We start from the raw sequence: 24,023 nt of genomic DNA on the forward strand, positions 1-24,023 counted from the left end.
ACCATGGTCCATCCACCCCAAATGAAGACCCCGTCTTCCTCTCCATTCCTACTCAATCCCTAACCTCCAGCCTAAGCACTTCTCTGTAAAGCCTTTTTTAAATCTCTAGCCTGGAGTGATCTCTTCCTCTTCTAGGTTCCTATTTATCAGAGGAGCATAAGCTAGACTGAGGCTTGAACTAAACCCTGCTGTGACTTGTCAAAGTCCATTTCCTTATCTAGAGAGTAGTAATAATGTACAGCTGTGTAGGGCTGTTTAGTAAACCAGTGACTATATATAAAGCTCTCAGAGAAGTATTTAAATAAATGGTAACAAAAATAACACTAATACAATAAAATGAAAATACATGATTCATGTAAAGTACATGCCACAGGGCCTGGCATAGATAGTAACAAGGCCTCAGTGCTAGGTGTACTTTTCATCAGTGAGCAGTAGAGATGTATTGTTACTACCAGCTGTTGCTGCTGCTTCTGCCATTACTGCCTGACTGCTATTCATTCAATCTGTAATTCGGAGGCAAATTTAAAGTAAAGCTTATCAAGCTTAGGCTTTTGGACTTCTCACTTACAGAGACCCCTTCCCATGCCCTGGATTTCATTCTATTAACGTGTCCTCAAATTTGACAGTTATTAGATGCCTCAGCTACAATCAGTTACAACTGTTCTCTTCTTCCAGCCTGCCTTCCCCTGTCATACCTGTCCTTATGTTGGGCAGCAATGTAACGGCCACAGGCATTTTTCCTAACCTCAGAGAGTTGATCTGGGAATGCATTCAGTTCTGATTGAGTGGGGTTGTTATGTGGCCCACAGTCACAGCCACGTAAGTAGCTGTTATTGCAAGCCGTCTAGGTGTAGGAATGGCTTCCAGGAATATTCGATCCTGCTGTCTAACTTACGAGGATTGTGACATGATGTCCTGGGACCTACTGTGAATGTCACTACTTTTAAGCCCCTGTGATGCCACTGAAATGAGGATGGGATTGAAAAAGTAGGTAATGGGGGTTTTTTTGTGTATGTTAAAGTTCAAGATTAGTCACTCTACAAGAAAATTTGAAAAGCCCTGAAATCCTGCAGCTTAAATGTGAAAGAAATTTTAGATAGAGCTTTGTCCAAATTTAACAATTATTAACACTTTGTATGATTTGCCAATAATGAATATTTCATTTTTCTATATTACCAATAATGAATAGTGAAATATGAAGTGAAAAGAAACTTTCCTAAACTATTAATATTAATATGAAAATTTATTAACCATGCCAAAGGAAAGTCTTAATTATTCTGTTATTTCCATAGACAATATTACAAAATCATTGGCATATGATGAGGTGATCACAAATCCTAAAACATGTAGGAGAGATTATAGGGTACTAAAGGGTTAATAAAAATATTGTTATTTTTCTAGATTTTGTGATATTTTTGTTGCCAGCTTTTTAACTCTATATTTTTTGGTGATTTCTGTTCTCATTCTTAATAAATACTCACTTTGTACCTAATTTTTTGTTTATTTTTATTTTTTTAATTTTTATTTATTTATTTTGTTCTAGGATACATCTATAATTTTATTACAAAACCGTTCTTTTGGCATTAGTTGGTTGCAGTGATACCAAGATACTGTGAGTGTGGCATAGCAGCTCTGAGTAACAGTTGCATTCTTTGCTTCCTAAACAGAAATTTACCTCATCTCTGTGACATATAAGCAACCTGCAGTCATTAATGCTGCAAATCCTGATGCATATACCATTTAGGGAGGAGTTGATGCTAAGGGATTAAAGTAAATGTTGATAAGACTACACAATTTCCTTTATGGGACTTTGTTTCTTCTCCCTCCCCCGAAATTACTTTGCTATAAAAGAATCAAATTACTTAGAGCTAGTCCCCATGGCAGCAGCACCCAAGGAACATCATACTTAATTCTTGTTAAAAGCAATACCTGTGCAAAGCATGTTTTAGGCCACAGGCCAAAGGAATGACTGTTCAAGTTTTAAACTCCTGCATTAGATTCTCTTAAAAAAATAAAAGCATTCTATCAAATTCTTCTAGATGGTGTTATTGCTGTACATTTGTTGGTGGGTCGCTTTCTGTGCTGTGTTTGCTTTGAAGGGATCTTCCAATATATCTCCAATACTCCTTTCTTATAGTGTCCTTTTCTTTAGCTAGGATTTCACATAACTCTAGTGCTTTGTTAAGAATGTCCTTCTTGTTGTCACATTGGTTGTCCAGTATATCTTCATAGATGTTCACAAGAAAAGCAATTAGGTAAGGGGAACTGTGACTTGGTTGCAAATCAAGTAATTGATTTAATAGATTGGGATATTTGGAAAGTCCACAATTCTGAAAAATCCCTTTCAAATAGTTCCATGTGGTACTAGTCTGATCATTTCCAGAGTGTACTGGACTTCTCTTTCCAATATAGCACGATCGTTGTAGCCAGTGGTGTTAGAAATTACAACATATCTTTGGTTCCAGACAGAATTATTTCTCACATCCTCTTTAAGAAGTTGGTCTACATACTGCAGCTCATTGTCCCAAAATTTAAATTCCTCAACAACCCACTGTCCATGTTGCCAGGCATGATAATTCTTAGCATCCTGATTGAGAATATCAGCGATAAAACTCAAGCTACTGAGATGGGTCTTTTAGCCATTCTACTAATACTCACCTATGCTGCCAAACTGGACAGTTTTGGGCTGTTCTTCAATTACTGCAGTGATGTAGTTCATTTCCTCATGCAGATCCTTTTGAAGTGACTTTAAGAGAACTCTCCGGAAATGCCACACTGTATAATTGGCTGCATTTAACTCAATAGCATCTCTGCTTAGTTTAAAAGCTCATTCACTTCTTTTATCACGCTGTAGAACGGCCCGGAAATAATCATAAACATCTCTAAATTTTACACTGTAAATGACCTGGACCACCGGATTGGGGCCATCATTCTGGGGCACTGGATCTATACCGGCCCATTCTGCTCTGTCTCTGTACAGAACATAGGTGGTGATCCAGGCTCAGGAACCCGCTGTCCATAGGGGATGCCCCCGCTTCTCCGGCCTCGGTCGCCATCACTTCTTGCTGAGGCTGGGGCGGTGGCGGCTAGGGCTGACCGGGCTCGCTGCCCTGTGTGGCCTCCCTGACCCTCTCAGGAGCCGCCATCTCGCCCGGTCCACAGCGGAGTTGGTGGCGGAGGCCCCTGTATTTGTTTTTTTAACGAGGCCTGAAAATGTATCTGCTTCGGGCCCCACAAAACTTGATCAGTCTTCCTTGAACCTTGCCCCTTGGTGTTATATTGACCGACTAATTTAAATCAGTAATGACAAAGCTTTTCCTATGTGTGTCTTAACTCTTCAAATAGTTTGTGGCTGAGGGTAGAAACCTTGTCTTATGCCTGGCATAAAGTTTGGGATGTAACAGTTACACAGATACTTGCTGGCGAGACAGCAGTGCACCATCAGGTTAGTGTTCATTCTCTGGTTGTGGTTTGGGGCAAGAGGCAGGGGCTCCCTCACTAGCTACATTAGATGGGGGCTGACAAGTACTTCTGTTCAAATGTATTGCAGCTGTGACAGCTGAGAAACCATGGTCTAATTAGTATGGTTCCGAAATTTGATTTTAAAATAGCTGAGTCAGAAGACACGGTTTCCACTCTGATCCTGATGTTTTTGAGTTTTGAGGCTGTAACTGTCCCCTAATATATCTGAGCCCTATTCTCTTAAAGAGATGAGATTATAATGTGCATTTTACAGGATCAACATGTGGATCAAATCGGATCCTGCGTGAAAGTGTAAATTACAGAACGCTATACAAACAAACTGTTGCCATTCTCCACTTTGCTATACTCCCTCTGGGTTCCAGAGTTTCAGGAGTCTCTGGTTCTCTAAAACTTGAGGTTATAATACTGAGAGGAATTTTCTCATATTAAAGCTTCTATGATGGTTTATTTTAATGAGATGGCAAGTTTTCAATTTTTTAAAAATATGTGGGGAAAATATTTCATCCAAAGTACTAGTGTCCAGAATTTCTCCAAAAACACAAAAATCAAGTCTTAAGTTTCAAGAGTAAAAAAAAAAAAAAAATTCTCCTTGGCATTCTTGGATTTAAATAGTGGTTCAGTTATATTTGTAGAAAAGATTAGACATCTTAAGCCTGTGGGGAATTTTTGTGCCTGAACTAGCAAACTTTGAATAATAAAAAGTTGCAGTGGAAATTCCAGCCTATCTTTAAGTGAAGGAGCTGCCAACATAAATCTGTGAGTTTATACTAAAAATAAACGTCTTAGTAGATAAATAGCTATTAAGAATGGATGAGTCCAGGACAAGAAAGTGCCATATGAAAACACAGGCCTCCAAGTTCCACTGGGTGTTTCCACCTGAAAGTTTAGTACTACCATTTCCCAAACAGTGAAATGGAGTGACAGGGCATATTTTTTTTTCTTTTGCATATAAGGAGAAAGTACGGGAGAGTCTGAAAGAAAAGGAAAATGCTCTATAACTCAACAAATAAAATGCCTCTGTCTAAGAACAGAGTATTTCTCAAAAAATGCTGAAATAAACCAATGTTGGGCATTAAACTCCACCTTATGGGCATTAAGTTCTGGCCTCCCAGCTCTCTCTCATAGGTTATATTCATACTCATTTCAAAGTTAGTTGAAAGTTGAAAGTCTGCAGGTATTAATTTCTGGTCAGAAGTCAGAGGCACCCAGAGAAGACAACAACTTGGACTCTGTCTTGTTACAGATGCAGCTGGATAAACGCCTTTAAACGCCGTGCGTGTTGGACGTCTCTGGAAGAGGCACTGTAAGCCAATCTACTTTCTCGACAACTGGACTGAATGCCAGCAGACAAGGGTTAAACCACTGACTTACAGTACAACCTTAGCAAGTCATCTCATCCTTCTGTGTTATGTTTTCTACCCATACAGGTAATATTTACTCCTCTCAACTCATACAGACATATTGAATCTTAGAGCCGAAAGATAATATAAGACAGGTTCCCCAACCTTGGCACTGTTGGCATTTCAGGCTATATAATCCTTGGTTATGGGGGCTTTCTTATGCATTGTAGGGTGTTTAGTAGCATCCTTGGCCTCTAAATGCCAGTAGCAACGCCTTGAGTTATGACAACCAAATGTCACTCGGCCTTTCCAAATGTGCTGTGTAGCAAGGTCTCCCCCAGCTGAGAACCACAGCTGAAAGAGATTATTCACAATGGGGCAGCTGAGATTCAGTAACCCAATTCAGATCACATACATATTAAGTGGGAGAGGTGAAACTAGAACCCAACTTTATTAATACACTCCCAACCCAATCCTCCAGTTTCCCCCTTAAATTAATTCTGAGTTTCATACCATATCAAAAGCAGTGGCGTACATTTAAAATTCTGACACCAAAACAAAAATTGACAAGTCTTCTACATTTACCAATGATGCATTATTGCCCACTCGCTTCCACTCCACCACCTCCACTTTAAAAATGCTTGATGCCCGGCCGGGTGTCGCTCAGCAGTTGAGAGTCAACCTACGATCCAGGCGATAGGGGCTTGATTCCCAATCAGGGCACATGCCCGGGTTGTGGGCTCGATCCCCAGTATGGGGCGCACAGGAGGCAGCCGATCAGTGACTCTCTCATCATTGATGTTTCTATCTCTCTCTCTCCCTCTCATTTCCTCTCTCTGAAATCAATAAAGATATATATATTTTTTAAATGCTTGAGTAGCACTTCTTAAATGTAACTGAAATGGATTCTCTGGAAAGTCTCAATCTACATTATAAATCATACAGGTAGGTTTAAATTGGATGTGATGTGTGAGGTACAGGCATGCCTCAGAAATACTGTGGTTTCAATTATAGACCACTGTAATAAAGCGAGTATTTCAATGAAGTGAGTCATACTTTTGCTGGTTAAGGGTCTTGCCTTCAGTTTGTAAAAAAAGGCAACATTGTCTGGCAGGTGAAGCTCAGTGGTTGAGTGTCGACCTATGAACCAAGAGGTCACTGGTTCAATTCCCAGTCAGGGCACATGCCAAGATTGTGGGCTCGACCCCCAATAGGGGGCGTCTAGGAGCCAGCCAATCAATGTTTCTCCCCTTCCTCTCTCTCTAAAATCAATAAAAACATATTTTAAAAAAAACACCACAGATCAATGGAACAGAATACAGAGCCCAGAAATAAACTCATGCCTATATGGTCAATTAATCTAATGTAATGAGGTAAAGACAGCCTATTCAAATGTGATGCTGGGAAAATTGAACAGATACATACAAAGAAAATAAAACTAGACCACCTTCTTACACCATATACTAGAATAAACTGACAATGGATTAAAGACCTAAATGTAAGACTCAAAACCATAAAACTCCGAAAAATATATGAAGTAAACTCTGACATTGCTCATAGTAATATTTTTTTCTGATATATCTCCTAGGGCAAGGGAAACAAAACAAAAATTTTAAACATGGGTCTACATCAAACTAAATAGTTTTTGCACAGCAAAGGAAACCATCAACAAGACAAAAAGACAACCTACCGATTGGGACAAGATATTCACCATTGATACATACACGATAAAAGGAGTTAATATCCAAAATTTATAAGAAACCCATACAGCTTAACACCAAAAACACCAAACAAGCCAATTAAAAAATGAGCAGAGGACCTGAATAGGCACTTCTCCAAAGAGGACATACAGAAGGCCGAGAGACATATGAAAAGATGTTCAACATCAGTAATCATCAGGGAGATGCAAATTAAATCCACAATGAGATAATCACCTCACACCTGTCAGATGGTTGTCAAGAATAAATCAACAAACAAGTGTTGGCGAGGGTGTGGAGAAAAGGGAATGCTCGGGCACTGCTGGTGGGAATGCAAACTGGTGCAGCTACTATGGAAAATAGTATGGAGGTTCCTCAAAATATCAAAAATAGAACTCCTTATGACCCAGCAGTTCCATGTTTCTCTCTCATCGATGTTTCTCTCTCTATCCCTCTCCCTTTCTCTCTCTGTAAAATCAACAAAAACATATTTTTTTTAAAAAGAACGAACTCTTGCCATTTGCAGCAACACCATGGACCTCCAGGGTATTATGCTGCGTGAAATACGTTAGAGAGCCCGGCCAGGCATGGCTCAGCGGTTGAGTATCCAGGCGATCGGGGTTCGATTCCCAGTCAGGGCACATGCCCAGGTTACAGGCTCCATTTCCAGCTGGGGGCGTGCAGGAGGCAGCTGATCAATGATTCTCTCATCATTGATGTTTCTATCTCTCTCTCCCTCTCCTTTCCTCTCTCTGAGATCAATAAAGATATATTAAAAAAAAGAAATTAGATAAAGACAAATGACAGATGATTTCACTTATATGTGGACTCTAAAGAAAATAAATGAACAAACAAAACAGGAACAGACTCATAGATACAGAGAACAGACTGATGGTTGCCAGGTGGGAGGGGGCTTAGGAAGTGAAAAGAGGTGAAGGAATTAAGAAGTACGAATTGGTAGTTACAAAATAGTCATGGGGATGTAAAGTACAGCATAGGGAATATCGCCAATAGTATTTATTTAAAAGATTTTTTAATTGATTTTTAGAGAGAGAGAAAGGGAGAGGTAGAGAGAGAGAAAAATCGATGTGAGAGTGAAACATCAATCCGACCAGGAATCGAACCAGCAACCCTTCAGTGCTCAGGAAGATGCCCAACTAACTGAGCCACACCAGCCAGGGCCTTGCCAAATGTATTGTAATAACTATGTATTGTGCCAGGTGAGTACTAGACTTATCACTTCATCAATTATATGTCTAACCACCATGCTGTACACCTGAAACTAATATAAAATAATACTGTATGTCAAGTGTAATTGAAAAAGAAAAAAAGGCAAAGAAAGGTATGTGACTCTTACGTTAATCAAAAGGGGGAAAAGGCTGCCCTGGCCAGCTAGCTCAGCTGGTTAGAGCATCGTACCTATATGCCAAGGTTGCAGGTTGGATCCTTCACCAGGGCACGTAAAAGGAACAACCAACAAATGCATAAATGGGTAGAACAACAAAGTGATGTTTCTTTCTAAAAAACCAGTAAGTAAAATTTTTTTAAAAAAGGAGGAGGCAGAGGTTGAATAAAGCTGAGTTTCCTGTTTCCAGCTGGGTAGTGGATTTGATACTAAAAGGCCTTTATATTCCAGCAACAAGATTCTTCATACATTACAGTTTTTAATGTATTTCTAGGCTCACAGGAAGTGGAAGAATCCTTAAAAGAACAAATAAAATATCTGTGGGCTGAAACCAGAAAGTAATGAAATGAGTGGGGTGTGACTCTGAGGGCAATACTTCAGGGGGTAGACTGTGCCCTTGGCCAGCAGCAGGAAGGCAGAGCAGCTGAGCCTGAGATTTTCAAACAATGCCACCCAGTAGAAGCATACTCTCCCACAAGAAGCTTCCTGGGGTCAGGCTCAGATTTGTACAGATTGAGATCAACCAAATATCAGTTTACAAGTGAAGAAAAACAAACCACCATAAGTAAGTCATAAGAAACAACAAACATTAGATTTAGATGCCAAGACGTTCAGATACTTGAAGAATGAGATGCACAATATAAAACATTTGTACGTGAAATGTTTTTTTAAAAGAGGAATAAAAAAATGAGCAAGCAAAAGAAACCAGATTATAAAAAGAACAAAGTAAAATTTTAGAAATGAACAATATAATTGGTTAAAAGAACTCTATGCGTTGATTAAATGACAGAATAAATATAGCTGGAAAAAGAAATAACTATAAAGCAAAGCTAAATAAATAACCCAAAACAGCACAAAGAAGAATATGAAATTATGACAAAAAGGTTAACTGTCTTGGAAGACGGAATGACTGAATAGATCTTAGCAGAGTCCCAGAAGAAAATAATTAAGAAAATAGAAGCTAGGTAGTGTGTGATCTGATAACACTTGAGAATTCTTGCAAAAGATATGAACTCACAGGTACACAAAGTACAACATATTAACAAGTAGAATCATTAAAAAGAAATCCACCCTCCTCACCCTCTAGCAACATTTCAGAAGCCAAAGACAAAGGAAAACTGTAAAGCAGCTGAGGGGAAAGACTAATGCTATGACTGACTGCAAGACTACAAGACTGCAACAGGAATAATGGAAACCAGGCTACATGGACCAGGCTATAAGACAAAATAACTGTCAACCTAAAATTATACATCCAGTAAATCTATATTTTAAGAACAAAATTAAAACAAATATATTTTCAAATATAAATAAAAATGAATTCAACATCAACAGAGCTATCCTAAACGAAGTGACCTTAAACTATTCTAGCAGCTTCCTAATAGACCTGCCCTCTCCAGTCTCCTTGAATATCAGAGTAATACTTCTAAAATCATTTTGATCAGAACACTTCCCTGCTTCAAACTGCCAAATAAATTTCTAGAACCTACACAATAAGGTCCCAATTTCTTAGCCTGGCATTGAAAGCGCTTTACAATCTAGTTACTCTTTAATGTTCTCTTTAATGGACAATTTGGCTCCTAAATCTATTAGCTATGACCTTGGGCTAGGTAATTAACCTCTGCATCAACTGCAAAATGAAATCTATAAAAACTGACTGTTGAGATCAATGAATACAGCCCAGGTAAAGCTATCAGCACAATGCCTGACACATAGTTTTCAATACAAGGTAGTTGTTAATATTTTTATCATTATAATAACTCATTCGTCCCAAAATACAACATATGTATTTCCAATTCCATACCTTTGCTCCACTTAATTGTCCCTCAGCACGTACCTCCATTATCCCAAATCTGCACAATATAAATCAAAATTAGCCCTGAACATCCACTCCTTGAAATTCTCCTCCCCCAGGCCAGCCCAGAGCAAGTGCTCGCACTTCTAAAGACAGAAAACCCTAAATGCTACTCTGTTACTTAAATTGCATGTTCCTTCTGGTATGGAAAAGAGCTTATCTTACATTTCCCAGTTTTGCCAGGGAAATGCTTTGCTGCCATGAAAATGGAGATAGACTACCCGATAAACAGGATTCACTCATTAAGTTCCAACACCCTGACAGAGATACCTTAGAGGAAAAAACACGGCCAAAAAAAAAAAAAAAAAAAAGGCAGCTGTTTTAGGATCTGCGGCATTCTTGTTCTGTAATCCTCCTGACAGCTGCACTTCATTCTAAAGACATTAAATATTTTCCTTAGAGAAAGATATCCAACAAGGAAGTCTGTGGTGGGCAGGAAGAATTGATAAGGGCACATCAGTTGAGAGCTCACTTCAGGAAACATCTTTCAGCGTCTACTTTCCACGGAAGTCGGTTTATCTGGCATCCTCTCACCCAAGACGAGGAGAGCAGGCCCTCCCGGCGCTCCTGGCCAGCGCAGAGCAGGCATTCAATAAACCTTGGCTGACTCTAAGCCACTGCTCAGATGATTTTATTCGTTCAAAAAGGTGGGGGGGGGAAGCACAGGAATCAGTGAGCCTATTATCTGTTTCTATCTCAAACCCATTTCACGTACACTACTGACATAAGTTTATAACTTGAAATGTGAACTTTTTTTTTTAGGGTTAAGAACAAATTATATAAATGCTTTAAAAAAAAAGTTTTAGAGTTCTGTTTTCAAACATGCTAGCAGTTTAGTTCTCTTTAGTTGCTTTGTATTTGAAAAGCTTTTAAATTTATTTAGATCTTGCTCCATTTACAATCCATTGTTAGGATGTATGTAGTAAATAAAGCTTTTTTTAAAGCAATTTCAAAAAGGGGGAGGGGGCAGGAAGAGTGGGGAGAAAAGTGCCCTTAGTTTTCCAGTTAAACATTAAGGAGCTAGAAAAAGGCACAATCCACATGCTATCGCAGTAAACTAAGCAACGTTTTCACATTTTAGAAGAAAATCCTTACCAGTGTCAAATTTAAAAATCCACTATTTATATCTATTGGATGCCAAAACAAAATGTATTTATTTTCATAATATAAAAACATCCTCATTAAACAAAATTTCCAAAAAAGACAAATGCATTGGCCAGGAAAACAGAAAAGTAGAAAACAATGAGCCGTAAGATGTACCTATCAATATTTTGATTCATTTTTTTCCAGGTTTTTCCCCCAAGCATAGATGTTTTGTGTAATTGTGACCATTTGGTATATACTAATCATACCTGCAGCTTGTGCCACTTAAATTAGAACATAAGCATTTCCCCATGCTCTTCTTCTTAACCTTGTATAACTGCACAGAGAAGATGGCAGAAAGATTTTTAAATTAAACCAAGTAAAGAAATATTTGCCATTTTTTTTCTTCCACAGAAACTACTGTAGTAAAACCCAAGAATTTCCAAAAGTTTCTGGGCCACTGGAACTAAGACATTAAAAATGCCTAGACACATAGGCAGTGTTTAAGAAATGTTAACTGAGTTTCAAGTGACAAAGAGAACATTTACTATAATCACCTCTGAAAAGATACAAAAGATATTAAATTCAGCCTGTTCTGAACAAATTTTTAACATCACTGACAAGATAAAATGCATTTACACCCAACAACTGAAGCCCAACATAATACAGAATGCACTCATCCTGGCTCCTCAAGGGCTGGGGATTCTTTATTCATTTTGCACCCCTAGCCTGAAGAACAGTGCCTGGCACATTACAGATACTCAATAAGCATCTGTTGCACTGAACTGAACTACAGACTAAGAGTTATGCTTATTTAGAGACTAAGGGGAAAGATCACTGGGGGCTGAGGCACAGCAGGCAGCATGGATATGGCAGATTTTGATTTTGCCGATAATTGGAAGAAGGCTGAACCACAGAAGCCCTGGGATACTCTGAAAATGGAAGGTGATATAAAAAAAAGTTTGGCCCAGCCAGTGCGGCTCAGCGACTGAGCATCGACCTATGATCTAGGAGATCGAGGTTCCAATCCCTATCAGGCAGGGAACATGCCCGGGTTTCCAGCTTAATCCCTAGCAGGGGGCAGCCGACTGATGACTCTCTCATCAGTGATGTTTCTTTCTCTCCCTCTCTCTTCCTCTCTCTGAAATCAATAAAGATCTATTTTTTAAAAAGTTTGCATACTTCTAATTTATTAAAAACGTTGATGTTTCTACACAACCAGCACTGACACCCCAGCTGTACATGTTAACTACTCATGGGAAATATGTAACACATAATAGATATTACTTAAAACAAAGAAGACACACCAACACAAAATACTTGGAGCAGTCCTTGTCATCAAAACAAGTACATATTCTCAGAAAACGTTCTGTGTGAAATGGCAAGTGGCAGAAGCAGTAATTACGGCTTTAGATATCAATACGGAGCGCCGCAGTGGATACTGTCCTTGCTAAACTAAGCGCAAAAGAATGTGCTTACCAAAACCTTCTTTCAGGTCTCTATACTCCAGTGAGGCTGACTGCATATACTGTTAGCTTCAGAGGGTAGAAACAGATCTGAAATCTGCATGCAGTCCTAACAGCGTCATATTCACACCACCTGATTACAAACATATCTTAAAAAAGAGAGTCCAGCGGGAAGAGATTAATCAAAGAACTTATTTGCATATACGCATAGCCCACGGACACAGACGATAAACAGGTGAAGGCCTGGTTTGCTGTGGGAGCCAGGTGGAGATGGGCAAAGGGGGGAAAATGGGGGACATCTGTAACACCCTCAACAAAATAAATTTTTTAAAAAAGAGAGTGAATCCAACTTCATGACTAGGGTACCATTCAGCAGACTCCATACATCCTAACTTCATTCACATACATATTTTCCTTTCTTTTACCCCACTTGTGCTTTGAAAAAATTCAAAGAATTTATAGAGAAGGAATTTACTAATATCACATCTCTAACAGCTGCTAGCTAGATGTACTAAATGCATAGCTTCTTCAGTTACACTATTTGGCCATTTTAGAAAGTGTGCTTAATATAAATCTGGTTTCCTGCTAAAGAACTGACTTAAGCTTACCCTGGTGGGCTGCCTTTAGAGCAAGCTGCAGAGAGCCTTGGAGTTGGGTGTACGGTAATTCTACCGGGATGTAACACTGAAATTTCTGATGATTGTTTCTAACAGTTATCCATTCAGTCTCCCTAGCCTGAAGCACTGAAGAACAAATGCCTATCAATCAAGAAGTGATCTGGGAGTGAACAGCTGATTTGAGGCACTGCAGGCGTCAGGGCAGGTGCTCCTTGTTTTTCTAAAACAGGCACACCTTCCAATCACAATTACACCTGTTAGATGATTTTATTTATTTATTTATTTATTTATTTATTTATTTATTTATTTATTTATTTTTTATATATCTTTATTGATTTCACGGAGAGGGCAGCAGAGGGAGAGATAGAAACACCAATGATGAGAGGGTCATTGGGGATCGAGCCCGCAACCCGGGCATGTGCCCTGACCAGGGAATCGAAAACCTTGATCTCCTGGATCCTAGGTCGATGCTCAACCGCTGAGCTACGCCCGGCCGGGCCTGTTAGATGATTTTAAAAAACATAAAATAGGGTTGTTGTTTTTAATGTTTCAAAAGTCCAAACGAATGCAAATAGGAAATTGAGAACTTTTTTTTTTTTTCCCAAAGATATCCTGGAAGTTTTGATTTTCAAATTTTGTTAGGCTTCAGCACACTGTCTTATCCCAAGAATACAAACTGTCACTATTTTAATTCTAAATGAAGCACTTCTCTCTAGGACATCAAAAGTTTCGGAAGCCCAACAGTAGTAATCATTTTAAAACGACATGTGGCAGGACATTTGTAAACTGGAATTGCACCTGTCACCAATTCAACAAAAGAATATTTTATATACAAACCACATAGCTTTGAACAATTGACAATTTGGTTAAACTGATCCATAATAAGAACTCCACTGTCAAATGGAATACTACAAGTAACCAAAAATTAGATTAACACCAATGGTTGAAGATTTCCAAATTAAATCACCCTTAGCAAGTTACAGAACCTCTCTGTACTTCTGTGTCTTCATCCCCAAAATGGGAAAATAATAGTAACAAGCCCTTACAGTGGTTATCAATATTAAGTGAATTATACATGTTAAATTCTTGTAATAGAGCCTGGCAAAAGGAAATGAATAAAGAATGTCTGTATTACATTGGGAACCAACATTTTTAAAACAGAATACTGAAAAGCAATAGCAATTAAAAAGAGTAAATGAATAATAAAAAGACACAGCTGTTATGACCTGTGGATGGGATGAATGAGGTTTTCAAGCTATTACAAGTATATTTATAGTATAAACAAAATAATGGAAAAAGAGCTCCCTGCTAAAAGCAAATAAATAAATAACGTCCTACCACCCTGATTCTTTGTCATGGGTCCTATTTTACAAAATTTTATTCTTTTTCCAGGCTCTCCAGGTAAATCTCAGCCCTTAATATTTACCAAGAAAGCCACAAAACGAGCTCCTCCAGGAGAGCTAAGTAAGAGATTATGAGTATCTTCCAGTTTTATTAACAAACCACCGAGTTGAAACTCATTCCTGGAATAAATTGCCAAATGTTCCCGCAATAAAAACTGCAAACTTTCATGTGAACAGACCTCAGCAACAATAGGGAGTTGTTCCCGTCTGTGAATAGGACAGTGTCAGTGTGACCAACAAAGCTGGGTGCTGGGCATTCCTGACACCCTTGTCCCCTGGCTAGCCCTTGACCACTTAGATGGTTCAACCACATATGTTTCTGGAAATTACTTTCAGGCAAAGTATATGGTCAATGTGTATACCCTGAATCTCGCCCTTCATCACAGAGCCCTGTTTTCAAAGCTCCTGTCCCAGACCACTTTTTACTGCCACCATGATGGACACTGCACGAGAATGACCATCAAACACAGGAGTGCTTTGTTTCCCTCGCCCTTCCACCCCCACTCCCAAACAGGCGCTTCGTGTTTTAATTTGTATACTCTGCAAAACATCACGGGATGGCAACGGCAAATAAGCCAAACAAAGAAATGCCCTAAGAAACTGAAGGGCCATCAGGGAAGGAAGAGTGGGGTCCCGCTTCAGGTCAGCATGGGCTCGGGTCTTCGCCACCTACTTGGAGTGCGGCTTTGAAGAGACACCTGACTTAGGTCTTCGTTTTCTTATCTGAAAGCCGGTTAGTAAAGCCCAGCTCACAAAGTTGCTGGAGAGACTAAGTAAGATACTGACTTCCAAGTGCCCCGTGTAGGACGTGCTCACTCATGAGAAACTATTTCAGTCCTTCTGTCCAACTGTCCCGGGACACGCGCGTCTAATGGGAACTTCAGACAGTGGAAAAGTCAAGTCAAAACTCCCAAGTGTGTCGCTGCGTCCGGATCGGAGGCCCAGACGCGCTACTTCGGGGTCAGGGTCCGCGGGGCCTCCGCGCTCGGGCTGGAGACGAAAAGTGGGGGGAGGGATCTGAGCCGCTTTACTCACACGGAGGGGAAGCTGGGTTTGCCCAGCTGAGTCCCTTTGTTTACAGCAAGGGACAAGTGATCCCCAGAGAGCCGTGACGAAGAGGCCGGACAGGCGACGGGCTGTGCGTCGCGGACCCGCCAGCAGGCCGCTCGCTCCGGGTCCCCCAGCGAGTCCCCGCGCCCGCGGCCATCCCGGGCCCCCAGCGACTCCCCGCGCCCACCCCGGGTCCCCAGCGACTCCCCGCGCCCATCCCGGGTCCCCCCCAGCGACTCCCCGCGCCCACCCCGGGTCCCCAGCGACTCCCCGCGCCCACCCCGGGTCCCCAGCGACTCCCCGCGCCCACCCCGGGTCCCCCAGCGACTCCCCGCGCCCATCCCGGGTCCCCCAGCGACTCCCCGCGCCCATCCCGGGTCCCCCAGCGACTCCCCGCGCCCATCCCGGGTCCCCCAGCGACTCCCCGCGCCCATCCCGGGTCCCCCAGCGACTCCCCGCGCCCATCCCGGGTCCCCCAGCGACTCCCCGCGCCCATCCCGGGTCCCCCAGCGACTCCCCGCGCCCGCGGCCATCCCGGGCCCCCAGCGAGTCCCCAACGAGTCCCCACGCCCACCCCGGGTCCCCCAGCAGGTTCCCGCGCCCCGAGCTGCCGATGTCTTTCCAGAGGCGCTGCCCCTGCCCGGGTCGGGCCCACTCCGCAGCCAGCTGCCCGGACCGCGCCAGCAGCCCCGGGTCCGAGCCTCTCCCCGGACCCAGCGCCCCTGCGGCCGAGAACCCGGAGCCCGCGGCGCCCCCGGAGCCCCCGGAGCCCCCGGAGCCCGCGGAGCCCGGGCCGGGACCGCTATTCCCGCCTGGCCGGGACGCCGCCGCCGCCCCCGCCCGCCTCGCCCAAAGGCAGAGGCTCCCACTCACCCCTGAGGAGCAGCAGCAGCAGGAAGTCGGGCAGCCGCACGCAGAGCCGCGGCCCCCGCCGCCGCCTCAGCGCCATGTCGGCAGAAACTGAGCGGCCGCGAGTGTGCGGCGCGGCCAGGCTTCCCCGCGCGCATGCGCCCAGCCGCCCGGACCCCGCTCCCACCCCAAGTTACCATAGCGACCACCCGGCCCGGCCGTGCCGTCACCATGGTGACAAAGGAAGCTGAAGTCTGGTTTCTATGGATGCAGGGATGCTCTGGACCTGGGCCTACAGGGTCTGTTTCAGTGGCTTGGGTGCGAGGAGGTAAAGAAGGGTGTTCAAGAGTGAGGTGGAGTAAATTTTCATAACTTTAAAGTTAATATATCACTACAGATCGGAGAAGGAACGCTTGGTTACAAACTGGAAAATGAAGTGGTTCTTATTTTACAAATAAGGATGCAACCCAGTTATCTTGGAAGCATTATTGCCTGCACCTCTTTTGAGGCCCCAATTCCAAATGTGACGACAGGAAAAAAACCTCTGAAATCTATGTGAAACATAACCAGCACACACATTTTACAGTACACAAAAATGACGTCTTTCCAAAACAAGCACAATTTGTTTCCGTGGTAGATCAAAGAATGACGGTTTACCTACTATTTTCTTCTGCAGGAAATCAGGCTAATTATTTGCTCCGGTTTCTGAATATTGGGAAATGGTAGGGCTAGGTGGGGGGAATGGAGCAGAATCTTGTGAGGATGAATGACAGGATGAAGAGAAAGACACAACGTACTGGAAACTGGCCCTGAGGATGCAAGTGGCTTCGAGTGCCATTTAATACTATGAAAATATTGAAATACCTGGTATCATATCTAATATAGAAAGAACATCTCAAATGTTCTAGGAAATAAGAGTAAAAACAGAATTTTGAGTAGAGTGATTAGTAAAATATGTTAATTTCCAACAACTAATATATTTTAATGTATAACTTAAGGGCTTCAATTTTTCATACAGCCATCCTAAGTTTATTTTAGTGTTTTTAGTTTTTACAAAGTACAACAGGGTGTGTGTATAATTTACATACGTACTAAATGGTATATACTATATATATATATATTTTAAAATATATCTTTATTGGTTTCAGAGAGAGGAAGGGAGAGGGAGAGAGCGATAGAAACATCAATGATGAGAGAGTCATTGATTGGCTGCCTCCTGCACTCCCCCAACTGGGGACCAAGCCCACACCCGGGCATGTGCCCTGATCGGGAGTCAAACTTCGATGTCCTGGATCCTAGGTGGATGCTCAACCGCTGAGCCATGCCTGGCCGAGCTATTTTTTAATGTATAATGTATCTGAATATCAAGAAACATGAAATAGATTGAGGTCGTTGCCAGGTTTATGTTTCAAACGCCATCATATAATCTTCATTTTTTAAAATATGTTTTTATTGATTTCAGAGAGGAAAGGAGAGGGAGAGAGAAATAGAAACATTCATGATGAGAATCATTGATCAGCTGCCTCCTGCATGCCCCCTACTGGGGATTGAGCCCAAAAGCTGGACATGTGCCCTGACCAGGAATAAAACTGGGATCTCCTGGTTCGTGGGTTGACACTCGACCACTGAGCCACAGCAGCCAGGCTGACCTTCTTTATAACTATTCAAACCTTTGCAAGTAGAAAGTAATTACATTCCCCAAAATCTCATAAAGACAGAATAAAAATTGAAAAACAACTCAATCACCTAACGCTTCTTTCTCTTTCAGTTCATCGTGTTCCAAAGTCATATGTAAAAAAATGTGAAAATTATTTTAATGTGGTGGTCTCTCTCCCTTCATCAAACACATAATAGAGAAATTAAAAGAGAAAAATTCTTCTTAGACCCACTGACTATTTTTTCCTTCTGCTCTCTTTTTCCTCTATTATTTCCTTTAGCTCCTGGTTATACAGCCAGCGTATTTGCCTACCTGAGGGAACCATTTTGGTTACCTGGGAAATGAACTATGGTGTCTGACTGTGGACAGTCAGTTTTCAGAAATCAGTGCCTCTTTTCTCCTGCTGGACTTCCTGTGCTTGCACTGTGAAATGGTTCTGTCTAGTAAACGAAACGGTCTTCTCTGCTAGGAAATCTTTTGAAAGTCAGAACAAGATCACAGAGAGGCTCCCTGAATACTCTATAAGGAGCAGAGTTTCCTAGGAGAGAGGGTGCAGGTACTTCATTGTAAAACATTGATAATCCCTCACATATGGAGTCTATGACCTGTGGCTGAGAGACACAATTCTGGAACGGAGTACAACTAGTGATGCACCAGGACAGGGTAGGATGCATTTAGCTGTCACATGATCTGTTCATCCTTACAGTTCACTGTTCCCTGGAGGGCTCTGGCCCTGTTCAGAAAGGAATCAGAGCTCTGGAAGCATTCAGTGAGAGGGCTGTGGAGTCTGTGCCTCCATCATCACATCATCCAACTGAACATGCTTATTTCTAATGTGTGGCTCACTAAAGAGACATGCATTTCTTAAATGAGCTCAGTGAGCTAAATATCTTGTGCTAAACTTGAACAAAAGCATTCATGATATTTTTCAATACCAACATAAAGTGCAAATCAGATGGCAAACAAAGAGTGGGGTTTTCTGTGGGACTCGCCTCCAAATAGACTGGAGAAGTCCTGGAAGCCCAGTCACAGGGAGGGAAACATGGGCTCTGAAATCTGACGGACCATGATTCAAATTCTCAGTTTTTATAAATTTGGAGCAGTTACTTACATTCTCTAGGCCTTGAATTCCTAGTGTGTAAAACCGGGATAACAACACCTACCTCAAACGGTCATTGTGAGAATCACATGAGATAAAGGTCTGGAACATACTAGGTGCTCAATATATGTTTATTTCCTGTGCTCCTCCCATTCCCTTCCCTTCTAGTTTAGTTTGGTTCCAGCAAAATAGTTACAATGTTCCTGGAGAGTTTGTTTTTGTTTTTGTTTTATAAATATATCTTTATTGATTTTCAGAGAGAGGAAGGGAGAGGGAGAGAGAGAGAAACATGAGTGATGAGTCATTGATTGGCTGCCTCCTGCACGCCCCCTACTGGGGATCGAACCCGAAACCTGGGCATGTGCCCTGACCAGGAACTGAACCGCGATCTGCTGGATCCTAGGTCAATGCTGAGCCATGCGGGCTAGGCTTCCTGGAGAGTTTTGATAAAGAAAGGGACCTTCAGCCTGCAAATGTGTCACAGGGAGTGAGCAGCAAAGAGGAAGTTTGACATCAAAATGTGTCTATTCTCTTGGTGTGACTGTATTCTTTTAAAGGCCGGTGTGGCTCAGTGGTTGAGCATCGACCCAGGATCCGGGAGATCAAGGTTTGATTCCGGTCAGGGCACATGCCCAGGTTGTGATTTTGATTCCCAGTAGGAGGCATGCAGGAGGCAGCCGACTGATGACTCTCATCATTGATGTTTCTCTCTCTCCCTCCCTTCCTCTCTCTGAAATCAATAACAATACATTAAAAAAAAAGATAACATGACGATGGCTTCTGTTCTCTCGCTACACACCCTGATACACCTGAACAGTCACCTGAGTCAACCCGCACAGCATGAGAGAAGGGAGTTCTGCTGACTGAGGAGACTGACCCAGAGCAGTTCCACTAAAGCATTTCTCCCCCGGGCTTGTCAAAGATGCTGTTGCTCCATTTCCTCTCCCTTTAAGGCCTGCCTTCCTCGCAGTATTTCCAACTCCATTCTCTCCCATTTTATCCCAGCTATCATCCTCTGCTCTTTCTCGTCTAAGTAGTTCTTTAATTTTATTTACATAGGAGGACCTCTCCCCCCAACCTAAGGAAATAGTGGCAGATGAGCCTCCACACCCTCTAACAGGCCCTGCTGCTTGTGCTGCTGAAGGAAGGGAAGCTCGTGGTTCCACTTATTGACAAATTCTTTTACTTTGTAGAGGTTCCACTGAAAAGGTCACCTAATGCCAGAGTTTGGGCTTAAGTGGCTTCCTAGAGAAAGGTCTTTTTAAGAAGCAATGGAGGAGGCCTTTTATATTTCAGCAAAAGTGGGGTGGGTGTTCATGTCCTAGGGGTGTGTGTGTGTGTGTGTGTGTGTGTGTGTGTGTAAACATATCAGGCAGGCCATAGGTGAAAGAATCTCTCACCTCTCCTGGGGGAGGAGCTAAGGTGTCCCTTTTGCTTCACCATCAGCCAGGGTCTCTTTACTCACCAGTGCCCATGAAAACACAACCACAACAGTGAATGGACATTCACGTGCCCACAATGGAAGCCTGACACAGGATTTGCTTCCCAAGAATCATGATCTCAAACTCTCCTGTCAGAGTGTCTGAGCAATCCTTCCTTTTAGGATGTGGAGAGCAGGGCTTGGCTGAGTGCCCCCTCCAGACGCCAGGGTAAGGCATCAGGGACACTAATAAACAACACTCCACAGACCTTCGGGAAGGACACTGCGGTGAGATAAAACAGACCACGTCTTTTTTCTTTTTTTTTCTCTCTCTCCTTGACCTAATGGATATTTCCACTGGCCTGGGGAAACGGGGAGAAACTTTTCCTAGTCTGTGCTTCTGGCCAGGGACTGGATGAGCATCAGGACGTGCAAGCTACCTGAACTGTCCTAACGCCACGCCCAGGAGCACCTGCTGCTCCACGAGGCTGAGAGTGAGACGGTTGGGGTGGGGATACTCTCCAATCAGAGGCAATTCTCTCTTCACACAAATTTTACCATCCCAGTGTTTCTTCCTGGAGGCACCAGAGACCAGGCCGTGCACCTCCTTCAGAGTCCCTTCCAGGGTCAACCCCCTAGGGCAAGGTTTGGGAAGTTCTTCCCAAGGGCCATGGGCTCAGGGAGCCGGGTAGTGACGTCTACTGTTCCTTCCCAGGATGGGGAGGGGAGTTTTTCTGGCTGTCTCTCCAGAGATTCCAGCATCCTACTCCAGGGCTGGGAAGAGGAACATCTGATTCCATCCAGATATCTGACAGGATGAAGGTTATACCACAGAAGCTTTTCCCCCCAGAGATTATTCAATATCACACCTCTTAAGCAATCAGATAATGCTTTAGGTAAAACTCAAGTTTCTCTTTAACCCCATGGAATTGTATTCCCACAGAATTTAGGATTGGGAGGCATGGCTGTGTTTGGCCTCCAGGGTGATGCTGATCCTCAAAGCACTCAGGCGCACGGCAGACTTACCCAGTGGGGATGGCCACCCTCAGCCCAGCAGGGGACAGAGGCCTTGAATCTCGGTCCCCTGAATACCTCGATGGCTCTGCTCCCTTTACGCTCGGACTTCTTCTAGACTTATTCCAGTCATTTTTTTTTTCCAGGCTGTATTTTGTTTTCTGGCCATTCATTGTTGTCTAGAATTGCAGTGCCTGGTGGACCCCAGGCCTAGCACTAGCCGCTGCCCAGGACAGACCACAGAAGGGACAAGGAGCTCTGCTAAGTATTAAACACTCCCTGTGTACCCCCGTGGGGTGGCCACCACTGCTCCCAGCTTCGTACAAGCTTCATCACTTTTTTCATTTAGAGTGTTAACCTGGCCTCCAGGAACCTGCATATATCTTCTGTATCTAGACCTTTCTTTTCAAAACTGTGAGCTGCACAGGGCATAGGGCAACAGTGGGCGCTCCATAGGTACCTGTGGAGTGAGCGAAGCGGAGACCCGAGTCCTGCAGAACTCACAGAGCTCATGCTGCTCTGCTTCACACTTGAGTGGCTCCTTATTGCCTTCAGCATACAGGTAAACGCCTATGTGACTGAAGAGGGCATGGCTGAAAAAATAAGTCCTTTGGTCACAAGCATCACTGCATAACGTCTCATTATCACATCCTCAGCTGTACCCGTGCGTCTAGGTGCGCTGAGTTACCTGAACTTCCCATAACTTGTCATGCTCTCCCAAGCCTCTGAAGGGACCTGTGTGGTCCCTTTTGCCTGTATTGCCCTCCACTTAAGCCCAGACAGGGTTCTAGCTCTATCACGTCCTCTAGGAGCCACTGCAGGCTCCTATCCTGTCCTCCTCGTGGAAGAGTTTTCTGACCCCACTGCTCCCTCCAAGGTGACCTAGTGGCCCTCCGCTGTCCTTCCACAATACACTGTAATGCGTCCGCACCTGTCTTACCCTTTACTACAGTGTATTGCCATGCCACATTTTCTCTGCAGCTCTCCCCAGACTTCTAGCATTTAATGCTCTTTCAACCTTCCTTCTCGTCTAGTATCTGCCCTCCAGACTATAATTCCTCCCTAAGCACTCCATTCGCTGCATCCTGCAAGTTGTAATATATATTGTCTTCATTGGCACTCACTTCCAAGTACTCTTCCATTTCTTTTACTTCTACTTGACCATTCATCATTTAGAAGCTTATGCTCTGATGATTGGATATAGGACTCTAAATATATATCCATTAGTTAAGTATATTTAATGAGCTTCTTTGCTTCTTATTAACTTTAGCTATCAATTTCTGAAAAAGTTTTGTAAACTATCACTACGATTATGAATTTCTCATTATTTCATTATAATTCTGTCAAAATGCTTTTAATTTTTAACCCCATGGCATACTCTGCTGACATCAGGAAGCTTGCATGCGGCTCTTACCCTCTCACTGCCTCCAGTCCTCTTCTGTCTCTCTCCCCCTCTGGCTCGACAAGAAGAATGCAACCCTTGCCTGACTTGGAGCAGCTCCTTCCTTTCTTAAGATCCCTGGAGACGTGGCTGCTCTCCGACACAGGCCTATTAAACATTTTCTTCTGAACAAACACAGTCCTTTCCACGAATGAAATCATGGCAAACACAATATTCTCTGTTGCATCACAAGACAGCCATGCTCTCCACATCACATCCTCCCACTGCAGGACCATGCGTGCGGGCCTTGTGTTATGCAGCTGTATATCTATCTCTACATTTGTTCTTCTAAGCGCCTACTGTGTAAACCAAGATTAAGTTTGGACTGCAATAAAGAATAAAAAACATTTATCTGAGCAAAAGGAACTTCAGCCCAAGAGAAACAATTTCAGGTAGCAACCTCAATTGTGCTCTACCAAGACAAAACAGAGGCCATCGTTTATCGAGAAAGTTTCTGCCTAAATTCCCAACTTTATGCAGATGAGGTTTCCAAATTGTGCAGTTCTGATTGGTCCAAATCATAAATGCTGTTTGGTTGGTATAGATGCAAACAAGGATAGAATTTCTGTGGTTCTGATTGGACATGGCAGGTCTCAGCAGATTGGTAGAAAGGTGAAACCAGGGCTCACCTGCAGAGGCTGACTCAGAAGACATAAAAAAAGCAGGGCATGTGGGGGAAGCCAAGAGCTCAGCCTGAGGTTCTTCCCAGTATGCAGAGTATGTGTGGAGCCCCTGTCAGCAGACGGCCACTAGGCTCCACATTCATAAAATGTAGACCCTCAGTTGACTATGGGGAGGCCATCTCAGCAGCTAAATTCCTCCTCTGGGTTCATATCACATGAATCTTTCTTCTTGGGGTCCACAACTACATAGTGACTGCTTAATAAACACGTTAGAATGTTAAGAAAAACACACTCATGCCAGGCCAGTTGTGGCTCAGCTGTTGAGCATCGACCTAGGATCCAGGAGATCAAGCTTCAATTCCCAGTCAGGGCACATGTCCAGGTTGGGGGCTTGATCCCCAGTCAGGGGCGTGCAAGAGGCAGCCGATCAATGACAACTCTCTCATCATTGATGTTTCTATCTCTCTCTCTCTCTCTCCCTTCCTTTCTCTGGAATAAATAAAGATATATTTTTTAAAAAAAGA

The 24,023-nt window shown here is 42.9% G+C and overlaps 1 protein-coding gene and 1 pseudogene across 2 annotated transcripts in view; both read right to left on the minus strand.

Annotated features, from left to right (window-relative positions):
* The window catches only part of JAM3 (junctional adhesion molecule 3), a 73,134-nt gene extending 56,724 nt beyond the window's left edge, over nt 1-16,410 (minus strand). The window contains exon 1 of the mRNA XM_081122537.1: nt 16,270-16,410. Coding sequence (XP_080978663.1) covers nt 16,270-16,345 — 76 coding nt within the window. The 5' untranslated portion in view covers nt 16,346-16,410. The remainder of the gene's footprint in view (nt 1-16,269) is intronic.
* On the minus strand, nt 1,974-3,146 carry LOC308549890 (protein farnesyltransferase/geranylgeranyltransferase type-1 subunit alpha pseudogene; annotated as a pseudogene). Its single transcript has one exon. The product of its transcript is annotated as a protein farnesyltransferase/geranylgeranyltransferase type-1 subunit alpha pseudogene (transcript).
* Nucleotides 16,411-24,023: the final 7,613 nt, after the last annotated feature.

This window comes from Miniopterus schreibersii (genome assembly GCF_964146895.1).
Source record: "Miniopterus schreibersii genome assembly, chromosome: 20".
NCBI classification, from domain to species: domain Eukaryota; kingdom Metazoa; phylum Chordata; class Mammalia; order Chiroptera; family Miniopteridae; genus Miniopterus; species Miniopterus schreibersii.